We start from the raw sequence: 14,699 nt of genomic DNA on the forward strand, positions 1-14,699 counted from the left end.
AATCCTCAGAAAATTTTTTGTAATGACAGAATGGATTTAAAAAAAGATAAAAACTTTTTGCGAAGTGTCGATCATGATGTTCCTATTAACTCTCACATATCTTACAACTATACTATGACTCAGGTTGTTTGTTTGTTTGTTTGTTTTTTGTTCAGGGTAAAAAAACAACTTGTCATTCAAAGACTTCGTTGTAATTATGACAAAGCAGCAAAGCTGAGAAAATTTGGTATTCAATTTGAAACTTCTTGCTGTCACTATAAAAACCTCTTGTTACCTCCGCCAAGGGAGGAGGTTATGTTTTCGTTACCGCTGGTTTGTGTGTGTGTTCATTAGTTTGTTAGTTTGTCTGTGTGCAAAATAACTCAAAAAGTAGTTAACGGATTGGGATGAAACTTGCAGGAAAGGTTGAGAATGACACAAGTAACATACGATTAACTTTTGGTAGTGATCCAAGAACTTTTGGGGAATTTATGAAGGATTTTTGATATTTTGGCAGGAAGGGTCAATGAACTTAGGAGTTCAGGCTGCGCGTATTTGAGGTTTCCCTGCGCGCACTAAAGTGCGTGCTCTAGTTTCTGCTGGGGTGAGGCGCGCCGTGCAGCTGAGGGTTTATGACGTAACAAAGGCTTCTATATTGGGAAATCAGGCAACTTTCAGCACACAATGCTATAAGGGCGTATGGGTGGAAATCACTGATATCTCTATGGAAGAACAAGATCAGTGTTGAAAATGATTTGCATGCTTGGCGGAGGTCTGCGCTCTCAGAGTGCTTCTCTAGTTCATATTGCAAGGATTCTAATTTCAGTTAGGTCTTGGTTCTAGGCCATTGATCTTGGGCAATGATATTGCAAGTAAATAAGGATGTCATTAATCCATTCTCTGTTTGATTTGTCAATTGGCACAGATGTCCAGAAAATGAATGCAAATGAATAGAGATTTCCTAATCCCTAATCCCAATTGTGTCACCATGGCCTTCCTGTTGTTCTGAGGCACTTTATTAAATCTGAGAGGGATTGCTAACTTACTATATGCTCAAATTTAGAGGGATTAACAAACAAGTTACTCAGACATATCAATGATTTTTTTTAAACTCTGTACGACATTTACAGCTAATGAAATTTCATACATTTAAGAGTGAGAAAAAAAATGAATCATAACATTTCACAAGTCATCTTTGCTGGACATTGGACTACATTATATACATGTAGTTTAAATGTTTAGGAAAATACAATGTTCTTTGAGAATTTCAAGATGTTTCTGTGAAGACTTGAAGGTTAACAATTATCTCATGAATAATCAGGTGTGTTGCTGATCTTAAATGATAAAGAGGATTGTTCAGATCTTTTCACTGATTAAAAGATATATCTTACATATGATAGGGTTTCATTCTAATATGCAGTGATCGTCAGTGTACAAATTTGGCTGCTCATTAACGAATATCTTGTCAAAAGATCAAAATTTCAGTACCCTTGAAGACCATGAAAATGCAGTGCATCTCTCTTATACAAACTCACGCTCTCGGGATCCCGTGTCCGTTCAATGAACGCCTGGAATTCGACGAGTCGTAACCTCCGCATGCCGATGGACCTGCCTTCCCACGCCGGCGGCACGTTCTGCGGGGTCATTCCCGACGCGTACTCACTCACCGTGGTAGCGATGGGAGGGTAGGGTTGTCCGACCGATGTGAAAGGCTTGATGCTGCTGAGGCCATCAAAGAAAAAATGGGGGGATTCCCCTTAGTGACATAAGTCAGTCATTGACTTAATTCTCCCAAACCCGACTCCACTGATATATATATATTTTTTTGCTCATTAACATTTAGTGGCTGATTGCAGCCTCTCAAAAAGGCAGCCAGGCCTTGGTGTGGAAACCAGAAAATTCTTGCACACTTAGTCATTCCTGAAACACTGACTCATCCAAAGATTTTGTTTCATACATGTTTGCATCTCTCAGGTTTCATTTTGTGTGAATTAGGATAAGAAAAGGGGAGAGAACGAGGATGCATGTATGCCTGAGGTTACGGATCTATATCTGCAATGTAAACTTCATTAACCCTTATTGTGCTTTGTGTGTATCAATTGGCACAGATGTCTCTAAGCAACAGTCAATAAATGGGGACTACAGGTATATTAACTTCATCTAACTGTGGGTATACTTGTATGTAGCATAGCTACACCTGCATGACACCATCTTTAAAGGAACCATGCAATACAAATGTATGTTGACTTGTACTGATTCATAATACCCTTGATCATCACTTATGTGGCCAAACAATGTCAAAACACAAGCCACACATTCTATATTCCTACTATTTTTCTTTAGATTACTTGGATATGCCCACATGAAAACCTTCCAAACCAAGATTCTGCCAGTGACATCACCTGTCAATCATTGCTAAAGTACCATAAATGTGATTAACAAAAAGACATTAGAATGCAGCTTCCCCTAGACTGACCATATCTTGTACGTTTCCCTGAATTTCCCCGATGTTATCCCAGATACTTACTCCTGAGATGGCCCGGCTTGCGATAATCCCGGCTGCCATAACTGCTGTACAGAGGCAAGACAGAAACACACACAAAGATATCCTTTTTTAATAATGCAGTGTACATGTGTGATTGCAAACACACTATCGCCAGTCAGAAATGATGCCGTGGCAATTGGCGTCATGGTCTGTGGCGATTCCCCAGAGTACATTGACCCCAAGTTAACAACAACCATGTATGTGCCCTGCTGCTTATTGAAAAAACATGTACCATGCATCCAATTTTACGAGTAATCAACATATCTCTAAATCCCTGTGGAGCTGTTTGCAATTAAATCAAATTAGCAAAGTGGTGTGCATCCAACTAAATCTACAGAGATAATGCAGGCTAAATATATGGGTAATTTCTGTTTAATTAAGAGGGTCTCTATTTAGTTCCTGTGTAGCAGAGTGCTCTACGCAAACAACTTTGGTTAAATGAAGCCAGCTCATTCCTTTCTGCTATTGACAAAGATGACACAATGAAATTCACATTTATCGTAGAGAGGAGGACTGAATCTCGAGGCACAACTGCAGAGGCAGCAGACTTTAAGTGGGATGGCCAATGATTACTGTATACCCAATATATTTAGCGAGTCTAATTTTCCCCTGTCTGCCAATCGGGGCACTTCCCAACAACTTCGCATGCGGTTAAATTTGCGACCACGGAATACAGTAATGATGGAAGAAATATACACCGGCACATTGCACTTATGACGGGATCAGAGTCAACATTTTCGTGTGTTCTAAAAATAACAAATAGCTCCAGACTCGCAAAATTCACAATGATAAAGAAAATTTAAATACACTGTACGCAATATATACAGTAAGTAGGTCATGTCTATTTCAGGAGCTATTGACTAGCCCTAATGTTAATATCACCATCGATCCCTTTTCATTGAAGGGGAAGATAAAAATCATGAAGGAAGAAATAGCAACCTATGACAGCAGCAATTACCACGACCACTGCTGTGCAACGAAGAATCAGCTTCAGGCATTTGAGTTGTTCCCAAGTTTTTAAAGGTGTCAATTATTATGATTAACAATCGTGACTCCCTGTGTGGAAGGAGGTCCTGATATGTGATAAAGCCCCAGGTATGGGCACGTGGGTACAATGCTTCAGGTGGGGCACTCGAGGGCACCCAATGCATAAAACTATGGTTACTTAACAATTAAAGGTAATTCTCCAATCGATGTTAACTACTGGGGATTTCTTGGCTTTGATTGACTATAGAATAGTGTTGCTACGGTAGTTACCATTTGATTGCAGGGTTACCACTAACTGTAAAAGTCACCAACATTTTATGCAATGGGGACCCACATGTGGAGGAAACAGGAAACGTGAAAGTGATCATCATGTTCATCAATGCATGGTTATAGTCTCTGAGTTACACCAGCTCACAGTCTTTCCCTCAACAAAAGCTGTCACTGATACAGAGCCCAGAATACGGCACTCCAGATCACCTAACTGGCCTGTAATTCTAGGGCTGTCCGTCAAAACGCCGCATGTAATTTCAGAGGCAAAAAATGCCATCACCCAATATGTCCAAAGTGCAAATATTTCATGCAGTAAAATGTCAGAGATGTGCACATAAAGAAGGTAATAAGTCTGTGGTAAAATATCCAAATGTAAATAAAGTGGAGAGTCTCACTGAGAAAAGACAGCCAAAAGAACATAATAAAAAAAAAAATCTCCTGCATGGAAGAACAAAGAGTAAGCTTTATTTCTTAGGAGTATACTTCAAAGTTCTTGAGCACTAGATGGATGAAGGAAGAAGGAAATTGTACATCAGACACCAAAGATGATTCAAGAGACCGACGGATGATTTTTCAGTTGTCCCTGTCTAAGAGTGTTTGTGCACTTGGGGGGCACTTGTATCTCTTTCAAACTCAGAAGGAACGAGACTGCCCCGTCAGATGGGCAGACAGAATACTTGAACCCAGCAACTTTTGAGGGCAATATTCTGAATTAACCATCAGATCTCAGACAAAGGAAACATATCCTCGGCCAAACAATCAGAGGTGAAGAATGAGAATGAGTCGATGGGGGGGGGGGGGGGGGGGGGGGGAGAGAAGAAGGTGAGTTGGAGAGACAGAGAAGAATGATTAAAAAAAACAACAACATACAGACAGATAAAAAGATATGGGGATGATTTTTCGGGGCTACAGAGATACAGGTGAACGGAAATGAAAACTAAATGATAATCTAGGTAGACAAGAGACAGAGATAGAGATTGAGAGATATAGAGACAGAGAGAGAGACAGAGAGAGAAGGAGGAAGAAGTGGGTGCATGTGCGAACATTAGGAAGAGGAAACTGGAGTCTACACGGGGCGCAGGACAACTGGATTTCTTTTTGTAATAGACTGAGAGAGCCGTCTGGGGATGTGAGGTGCGTAATACGAAGGCCATTTCCATGTCTGGATGCACAAATCTATTGGTGATCACCTTAAAACTTGGAATGTCACCAATTTGAAAATGGATGTGTCCACCTGCGTGTGACACCTGTAGACAGCACCGATTTGTTGTTGTTGTTATTTTTTTTTTCTTTGCCCACAAACACTGCGGAAGAATCTGGGTTCTAGGAGAAGCTGTCATTTAAGCCTTTCACTACCCATAGAGCCAACATGCAGGCAACTTGTGGAGGCTCTGCCGTGACATCACCATCAAAGACTTAATCTATCTTGAGGCCATATTCAAGGTCACTGAAGAGGAGAGAGAGAGAGGGGAGAGAGAGAGAAGTCGCAGCGACTGTCGTGATGATGGCAGCCTGTCTGACTCACGCCAACGGCCGTCCTCCTGGGGCCTGCTCTGGGAATCGCATCGTGAGGGCCCCCTCGGCAATTCGTCTGGTCGCCTAATCCTGGCGAGCCTTGGGTAGCACCCAACGGCCATTTGGCGCCCATGGGGAGCCCTCCCGACACTTGCCCCCCTCGCGCAGCACCTGGAGACCACGGAGTCCAATTCTCTGACAGATACTTGATACTTCACCCCTCTCAAGGTATGCATTGCCACACGCCTTGTGTTCACGAGGAAGGAACAAGGAAACTGATGGAGATATTAAAGACATGCATGGTCAACATGGACTGGAGACCTTCATGAAATTATACCGACTATCATACAGAAATGAAGTATCCATATCAATTGTGGTCAGAGAGTGGGAGACGGAAGAAAGGGACAGCAATTCTGATGTAGTTGTGACTTGTATTCTACATCAATTAGAATGTTTGGATTGAAGGATGGGACCAGTTATTCTCTATTCTCCAGGCTTATATGACAACAGAGCAGTTAATATTGCTTGCAATGCATGTTTTTTCCCCCTTAAAGACATCACTCCCTCACAGAGTAACCAAGGAATACAAAACATCATTCAGTGCATCAAAGTACCCTATGAACATCCATCGCTCAACAGGAAATGAAAAAGAAAGTACTGCCTGTCTACACACAGCCCACAAATTTTCCAAAGCAGAAAAGAACCATCGGTATCATTACACAACCACATACGCACTGGAGCATATTTCCAAAAACTTGCGGAAAAGGGAAAAGAAGAATAGGGCCAAGTGCTAAAAATGTATGCTATGAGTGTCACCATTAAACACACCATAGAATCTGTTCCTGAAAGAATCTCACTGCATCTAGCCTTTTAGTATCTCCTTTAACTCTCACTTCAAGAGATACTACAAAACCTATTCTTAACCAAACTTGTACAGAACATAAAAGAGAGGGAAAACAGGAGGTAAATTGCAAATGAAAAAAAAATGCAGAAGAAGAAAAAGATGAAGGAGAAGAAAAAGAGGGGACTTCATTGATTTGTTGGCATCAAAGCTAGGACTGCACCAGACAGCTTTGGGAATACTAGCGCTGATAAAGACCAGATTCACTGAAATAGAGCATGACATGTTTCTTTCTCCCTTCTTTTTCTGTCTTCCGGTTTGAGCAGGGGTGCAAATCCCTGGAAACAGGTAGGATGCTTCTCTCTGACTTGGAGTGTGAGGGATGGTGCATTGACCCCTGGAAATATGCACGGTACCCAAGCATTTTTATTGGGGGGGGGGGGGGGGGTGGGGGTTAGTTGGAGAGAAGAGAGACGGAGTCACGAGGACAGAGCTAGGGCCAGTTTCATATGAAGTGGTTTGCAATTATTGTACAGGTGTTGTAATATAATTGCAGTTGCTGGGGTAAGGATCTTAAAAACTGGCGACTGATTGGATGTTTCCAGGCTGCCTCCATAATGACTGCAATCATTGCAGCCTTATCAAAACTGCAAACCACTTTGTGAAAGGAGCTCCAGACATTTACCCCTAGGCAATCCTTAAATACTGCTTTAATGTGACCACAAAGTCATAGTGTAATGGGACAAATAATAGCTGTCATTGTAGCTTCTCTTCTAAGCCAGATATACTCTTTTTTGGTTCGAATATTCAAAGTGACAGTTTGGTTTTGCAAAGTTAGGTCACATGTACAGAGGTTATCTCACACTGACGTAGATCTTTAAAAAAGTGTAGATAGGCCTTCGCAATTGAGCATGTGAATTCTCAAGCTTTATCCATATATGAATATGAGATGGTATCTGATAAACTCTGATTAAAGTGTCAAACTGTTTGTATTTCCTACCCATCATTTCAACAGAAAATTAGGAAGAAGCATGATTAAGCGGTATAGCCAATATGACTTCTAAGTCAACAATAGGATATTAACATTTGAGAATTATTTATACTTTATCTTAAGAAACAAGAAAAAAATTTCCCAAGACCACACAGGCTTGCATGAGATGACCAAATAATGCCTTCGTCCAGACAACCTGTTAGCAATGGTGCATATGAGGATAACAACCTACCGGTGTTCCCGGGTAGGGCGGTCGTAACGGAGCCACACCTGCCGGCATCCCCAGACCAGCCAGCCCTAGTGCCGGCACTTTGTTCTGGAGGGCTGTGGCTGAGACTATCTGCGCTGAAGACATGGCAGCCATGCTCTGCAACGCTTTGTCCTTGGTTGCCTGATCTTGCTGCAGTGGGTGATATTTGGGGGGTTGAGGGAAAGATACAAGCAGAATATGCACATATTTGACAAAAATGTGGGTACCAGCAGGCAGGCAGGCAGTACAAAAACATAAACAGTGGTTTGTTTCCTTTCCCTTAAAGCGATGATATAGTTTTGTTTGAGAGGGAGCTTCCAAGTTTCCAATTTTGTCATGAGATAAAGGAGAAACCTCTTAACCAGTTTAGGACGAGTCACAAGTATACTCAAGCAAGTGTCTATGGAAAATGCGTGTTGTAGCAAAATCAGCCCGTCCTCAATGGGTTAATATGAAATATGAAAGAGCATACAATTCTGAGAGGAATTCAAAGTTCATTTGATGCAAATTGGTTTTTGAAAAGGCTGAGATATCCAAAAACAAAGAGGTCCTTATGTCCACTCTGTTTTACTTTGTTTTTTTGATATCTCAGCCATTTCAAAACCAATCTTCATCAAATAAACTTTGAATTTCTCTTAGAATTGCATGCTCTTTAATATTTCATAGGTGGTTTCACAATTATCTCACAAAAAGTTAAAGTTGAATCCCATCTCAACCAAAACTACACCATCTCTTTAAACGATTAGTTCCATATGTGAATATGGAAGTTTTATCTGTTCATTTGTGTTGTGCTTTAGATTTTTTATTTCATTTCACATATTATGATGCTGTACATCCACAAGAATACTGCATATCAGACATATCTAAAAAGAAGATAAAGACATTGTAGTCAGAGGTAATAATAAAGGATGGGGAATTGTATTACATCCAGACGCGTGTGCATGTACATTAGGCCTATGTAAACACTGTCTCATAAGGCCATTCTAAAATGCACAAATGGATGCTATTTCATTTACTTTCCACTCCGTGATTGACAGAAATATATAGTGGCTCAGAACAAATATTCATTAAAACCCCTTTCCCCCTTGATTTTGTCAGTAAAGTTGAATATACAGTTGAAGATTTATTCACCTCGAACTTAGTCTTTCACAGGGTTCACACACATATTGTAAGCTTGCACTAAAAATCATATGGACATGCATTTGACTGATACCGTCAGGGCTCGACGCTAGCATTTTTCTCTGGTGGTCCATTTGGGCCAGGAAAAGCTTTGAATTCAAAATTTTGGTGGCCTGAACAAGAAATGTAGTGGACCGAAATAAAAGGAAACATAAAATTTCATTTTGAATTTTAGCTGCCCAATCGTGCTACCAAAAGGTAATCTTTTCAGAAATTTGGTGGCCCAACATCCCTTTTTAGTGGCCCTGGGCCATCGGGCCACCACTAATGTGGAGAACTGGATGTTCATTTGCCCTGTGGTACTAAAGTCTCTTTGATTTTGGTTAACCAAGATGGAGATAAGTCATGGTAGAAAATGAATTAAATATTGTTCTATGAGAGTGCAAGTACATAGCTGAACCTTTCACATAATGGTCATACAGTTGTATGTCACAGATTTTGTTTCACTACCATCCATGAAGCACTCTAGCTTGACTTTTCATATTCATTTCTTTTATAATTTCTTCTTATTATTTTGTGAGCTCGGCTCAGTGGTGTTAGTCAAGACTGGAATAAAAGTCCAGACATTCTGGAATTGAAAACAGAACATCATGCTTGTTTTGCCTAACATTAGGGAATTCTTGACTAGAAATCCATGGACATATGCACCCCATAACACTATGATCCAGACATTCCTTTGGTACCCATAACAATTAACAATGTTGATGTAAAAAATCAACTAAGTTGGACAAAACCATCAAAATAAGTGGCATCTTAATGCCGATGTCTGTTTCTTTTTATTTTCATTTCTTTTTATGTCAGTTACTTGTGGTTTTAAACTTTTATAACAACCTGTCAAGGGAGCAGCTTAAGTCATTCTAGCTGGGGAGGTAAACACGATGCTACATATCATTGCATCAAGTCAAGGTGCATTTCCTGTAAGCACTGTTTTCTTCCTTTGCTAAACTTTTGATGTTCTAGCAGGTGGAAGGGTGGGAAGGGTGGACCCATTTTCCATGAGACTCAAGTATCTTCAAGTTGGGCAAAAGTCACTATTAGAAGAGAATCTGGTCAATATTGTCTGCTTCAATCTTGTTCACATTGAGCAGTGACAATGGGGGATCAGTCAGTAATTCTCTAGTTTGAACATCCTATCGAAGTTTATTTAGAGGTACACTAGAATCTCTGGAAGAACGGTCAAGAAAGATATGAGGGATCCATAATTCAATTTGACACCCAAATGAAATGAAGAATAAAAGCTTATGTATTTGAACTATCCTAGCCTAACTGTAAGATTTGCACTACTGCTGTTTGAATACGTGAACTCGTCTAACCTGCCCCTGTCGATAGAGGGAGGTAACGTTTGTGACAGAGGGGGCCATCACTCCTTTGTCATGGGTTGATCGGCTGGGCTGCAGCCGCTGCCAAACTAGTACTTACTTGTTTGCCATTTACCTTGAACTGTTTCTGAATTTCTCTTGCTGTTCGCTTTGCAAGCACTTGGATATGGCTGGAGACCTGACTCGGGTGAAGAACAAGCAATGTACAAAATAGAGTTGGAAAAAAAAAGTCTTTAAACATGCATAAAACAGACATAGGTCTCCAGTGGTTCAAGCCAGAGATAAGTCTGTGCAGAGCTAGGAAGGAAGTATCTCCCATGGGATTAGAGACCCCTTCTCCAATTAAGTTATTTTATGAAACGTGATAACCGGCATTACACCTCTCTGGTTTTTCTTTTTGCTTAGAACAAAATCATCTCTTTATTCTGATTTGGTTGTGTTGATCAAATTATTTCCTTGTGTGGGTAGTTCATCATCATAAAAAGAAACAAAAGTATTATCCTGGACATCTATCTTGTCACTGATTGGATCATCATTGTGCTACATCACAGTAACAGCCACTGAGCACAGGTTTACTGTGTATGCACCAACAAGAACACAGCTTGATGTAGGTGTGCTCCATAATTGCTGCAAACACCCTCAAGGACTATGTCTCCTATCAATTTGAAGGATGAGGTATTCCTCAAAAACACAAGGTTGCATTTGAGTCAATGCATCTAGAGAATACTTGTGAACTCCAATCTTCAAGCAGCATATTGAATGCCCTTTTAAAAGACTAATGTGCAAGAAATAATTTTTGTATGAATATTTGCTCTGCTCGGGGAGGAGAATTTGGACGGCACTCATTTTGAGTGAATACTAGCCATGGAGCTCTCCCCGATTCCTTCTGCACACTGCACAGACTATCTCCGGCTCACAACTGGGGGAGCCCTTGGGTGGCGTACCTTACATAGTGCTTGGAGTTCTCTCGCTTTTCTTCGCGCCAACACCTGAATATGACTTGACACCTGTGAGGGAGGTAATGAGGGGGGGGGAGATGTTTGGAGGTTTGCACATTTTGTTCCACATTTCTTCTGCGCTCAATATCCATTGCATACACTAAGATCCCTCCCAGAGGTCCACTCCCAGAAAACAAACAAGCAAGATGAGAAATTTCCACTTCACGGTGTATGAATAATGTGCATTTTCTCTCTTACTTTAGGACATAACCTCATACAGACGATATTAGTAGTAGTACAAATGCAAGGGGTAAGCATTCTAAACTGACAGATTTTGTTTTTCCCTAGTGATACAACATAACACCAAACAAAATCCACTAGGCCCTGTTTTATCAAAAGATATCATTGATTTTAAATTTCCATAACACACAGGCTGCCATAGACTTATGATAGAAATCAACTTTATAATCAATTTTAACTCTTCATAAAACAGGGCAGTGGTTTGGCAAGGCTACTAATCTTAGCAAATCTTAACAAAAATGTTTTAGTTTTAAAATGGGGAAACTGAACATTTTTAGCATGCTCTATTAAGATTTATTTTGTTTAAACTCAAAATAACATTTTAGCTTGAGTTATGAAAAAACAAATAGGTATGGTGAAAATTCACTACTAGGCAGCTCTGTTTGTGTATGTAAGGTTAAGTTATAATGAGCAAAGAACTATTAAAGATTATACACTCTTTATAGTGTTGAGTTTTCAAGAAATTTGATGTCATGTATCTCACAGCATTTCTGACTAATAACTGATGACCCGTCCCATTGTACCATTAAAGCACAAATGTTTCATTGAACAGGAATTTACTTTTACTTGTTTTAAGAAGTAGGACAAAATCAAAATACATGGTAAAAATGAAATAGCATTAAATGTCCATTTACCTTTGGGAGCAGTGATTTAAAAAATGTTCAAGATATCACTTTTGACGCATATGTGTAGGTCAGTTGTATCACAAAACATCCTACGATATAAAATTTTCGCAATAAAGCCTAAAATATAAGGAGATATTTTTCTTAATAAACCGTAACCGTAGACGGTTTAGTCTGGGAACATTTTTATTACAATAATTGTTCACATTTTGTACATTTAACAATATTTACTTAACATTGATTTTACTGATTCAAATTTTTACAGTGGTTGTTTCTATTCCTAACTAACATTTTAGCACTATTTCAAAGCACTATTGCTGGGTTTTTGTTTCATCTGCAAATGGTAAATTATGCCTTTAATCTATGAGAGCTGGGTAGAAGATGAATATTTTGGGCATTATCATTGTATTTCGTACAGTCACTCCAGTTACTTGCTCAAAAATACACATTTTCTTCTTTTTTTTTGACAATAGGGACAATCATTAAAAACTATCAAAAATTAGCTACATGTTTTACATGTTTTGAATGTTCATGTGTCTATTGCTATTAGCATTGCCTAACTGTAAACTGAACTAGTTGCAAATTAGCAGTATTACTACACTATATATATTTCTGACTTGTATCGGTTTAAAATTGTGATCTTGATATACATCTAAACACAGGTATTCGATATTTAAATCGGCACCATCACAAGAAATGAATTGTTCAATATATACTTCCTCCCTATCAAATAATCTGATCACATATATGTCTATACACAACTCACAAGATATACATGTATCTGACATACTTTGTACATCCATCTCCCTAAAACAGCTGAAAAAAAGGTGTTATATACCAAACAATCTCAGCAGTAACACCCCCCCCCCCATGTTGTTACTGCACTGCCTAATAAGGACTTCCTCCTATCATAAACAACTTATTAAAATACATGATGCATTTAAGCTGTCTAAGTAGAGATGTAGCACAAACAAGCAAAATTTGGCAAAGGAATTATGTGGATGAAATGTCCATTATCATAAAGATGAAAAGTTGTGATGAAATAATGAATCGTTGAGAGTTATTATTGGCTGCAGCATACATGATACATACATACATTGATAGCTACAGGAGCTAGCAGACTGCAATTTGTGAATGCTCTGTAATCACATCTAGTAGACAAACTAAGTAATGCATTTAGATTTCATTGTGTCATTACTTTTTCAAGTAGATGAATATTGTATCAAATAAATGTCACAAAGGTCACATTTGATTCTCTTTTTGTTTGTTACAAGTAGAATGAATGTGAACAAACAAAGTACTTCTCATTCCTTTGTGATCCAAATGATTGAAAGACTTTTTGTATTTCTTCCCATAGTCTATTTACCATAATTACTGGCCAAATAGAAAGCAAGTTTGCTCTCCCGCCAGATATATACCCTCTAACCCTCCATCCTCCTAACAAAGCATTTGTATTTGCCTTTAAATCTCAACACCAGTGAGTTTTGAAGAAAATTTATCACAGTAAAAAAAGAAAAAAAAAATGATAAAATGCAGTTTCTGTAAGAACAACAAAAATACATAGCTGGACAAGCACACCCTATCACCACAAATCAAACCCTTTAAAAACTTGTGCGGCTGCAGTTGGATTTGTGTGAGTGATAAAAAAAAAAGAAATATAACAACCACCTGACAAAATCATGAATTCAGAAAAACAACAGACTAATCACATGCCACAAGAAGTACGAACAACTAACTAACAAATGTGGGAAAAATATAGATCAGGCAGACGTGCAACAACTACCAATTCTACAACACAAATAAGCCATTAACCAAAATATAAAGACAACATATAAAAACAAAAAAACATCCAAAAATAAACTGTGTACTAGTGAACTCAAATGTGCAACACTCCAAACATGATTCCTCATGACCTGGGTCGTGGCACCAACCCGAGCTGCTGGTGCCAGGCGGGAATGCTTACAATGATAACGGTGTCAAGTGCAAAATAAAATTGTGAAAGAACAAAAAGAACATCCAAGCACATGCAAAGGTTGCCAAACCATTAGACCCAAAGTGTGCACAAAAGCAAATCAAAGAAATAAACACAAACTGAAAACAAGATGCAATTTACACATACTTGACAAAATTACAAGAGCAAGTCACAAAGACAAAAACAACAATATAGCATAACAAGATTCAAGTTTGATTGCCCCGTACTAATCCCATTGAGCATTTGTTTTTATTTCAATCAAGTTCACAATTTACTCATAACTTCAAACTATTCTCCCTGTCTTCTTTAATGACTATTGCATTTCTTTTTGAGTGGTAAAAACTCAATATCAAATATCATAATTCATGAATGTATTCAACATATGTGAATTCAGTGATATGTTAACAGTCCACATTTTGACCAAAGTTTATGTCATTAAGACAAAAAAGAGTCAATTGGTGTTATCAACTGGAAGTGAAAGACATTAATCCTGTATTGCTAACTTTTAAAAAAAAGCAAAGCCAGGCAGTTCATAACTGAACGACATGATAATTGCTTTTTCACACAGCCATGACATCAATCACACATCCAACATTGAAGAGAAGAGAGATAAACTAAAATGAAGATTTCTTCATTATTTGGTCATTGTCAATAGTGATGATAATACACACATCAAACACAGTTGCCTGTTTGCAACTCATGTTCATAATATGTGAATTTATCAAACAAATCATATGTCTATACATACATATAATACACACACACACACACACAGGTACAGCAGCACTGGTTACTATGACAAACCACCAATAAAACATTCAAAGTGCTATCACAAGAATCAAAACAATATGTTGCAATCAAAATTGATCAAAGAGTAGTCCAGTCATTACCCAATAATGAATGTCAATATAACCCCTCGTCATTCTAATGTCACATATTCATGTCACAATGGATGCCATATATGTGTATATGGCTATACCTGTATGTATG

The 14,699-nt window shown here is 38.7% G+C and overlaps 1 protein-coding gene across 7 annotated transcripts in view; it reads right to left on the reverse strand.

Moving 5' to 3' along the window:
* The window catches only part of LOC139714384 (transcriptional enhancer factor TEF-1-like), a 74,405-nt gene that overhangs the window by 10,273 nt on the left and 49,433 nt on the right, over positions 1-14,699 (reverse strand). The window contains exons 4-7 of one of the 7 annotated variants that reach the window (XM_071626094.1): positions 9,992-10,054; positions 7,361-7,528; positions 2,507-2,547; positions 1,515-1,698 (exon numbers count right to left, since the gene is read on the reverse strand). In XM_071626094.1, coding sequence (XP_071482195.1) covers positions 1,515-1,698; positions 2,507-2,547; positions 7,361-7,528; positions 9,992-10,054 — 456 coding nt within the window. Of the gene's footprint in view, positions 1-1,514; positions 1,702-2,506; positions 2,551-7,360; positions 7,529-9,991; positions 10,055-10,820; positions 10,884-14,699 lie in introns of all 7 variants that reach the window. The other 6 variants (XM_071626095.1, XM_071626090.1, XM_071626093.1 and 3 more) reach the window with 6 other exon arrangements.

This window comes from Diadema antillarum, unplaced genomic scaffold (assembly GCF_040938485.1).
Source record: "Diadema antillarum isolate AM-2024a unplaced genomic scaffold, OU_Dant_1.0 seq00002261_RagTag, whole genome shotgun sequence".
Lineage (NCBI taxonomy): Eukaryota > Metazoa > Echinodermata > Echinoidea > Diadematoida > Diadematidae > Diadema > Diadema antillarum.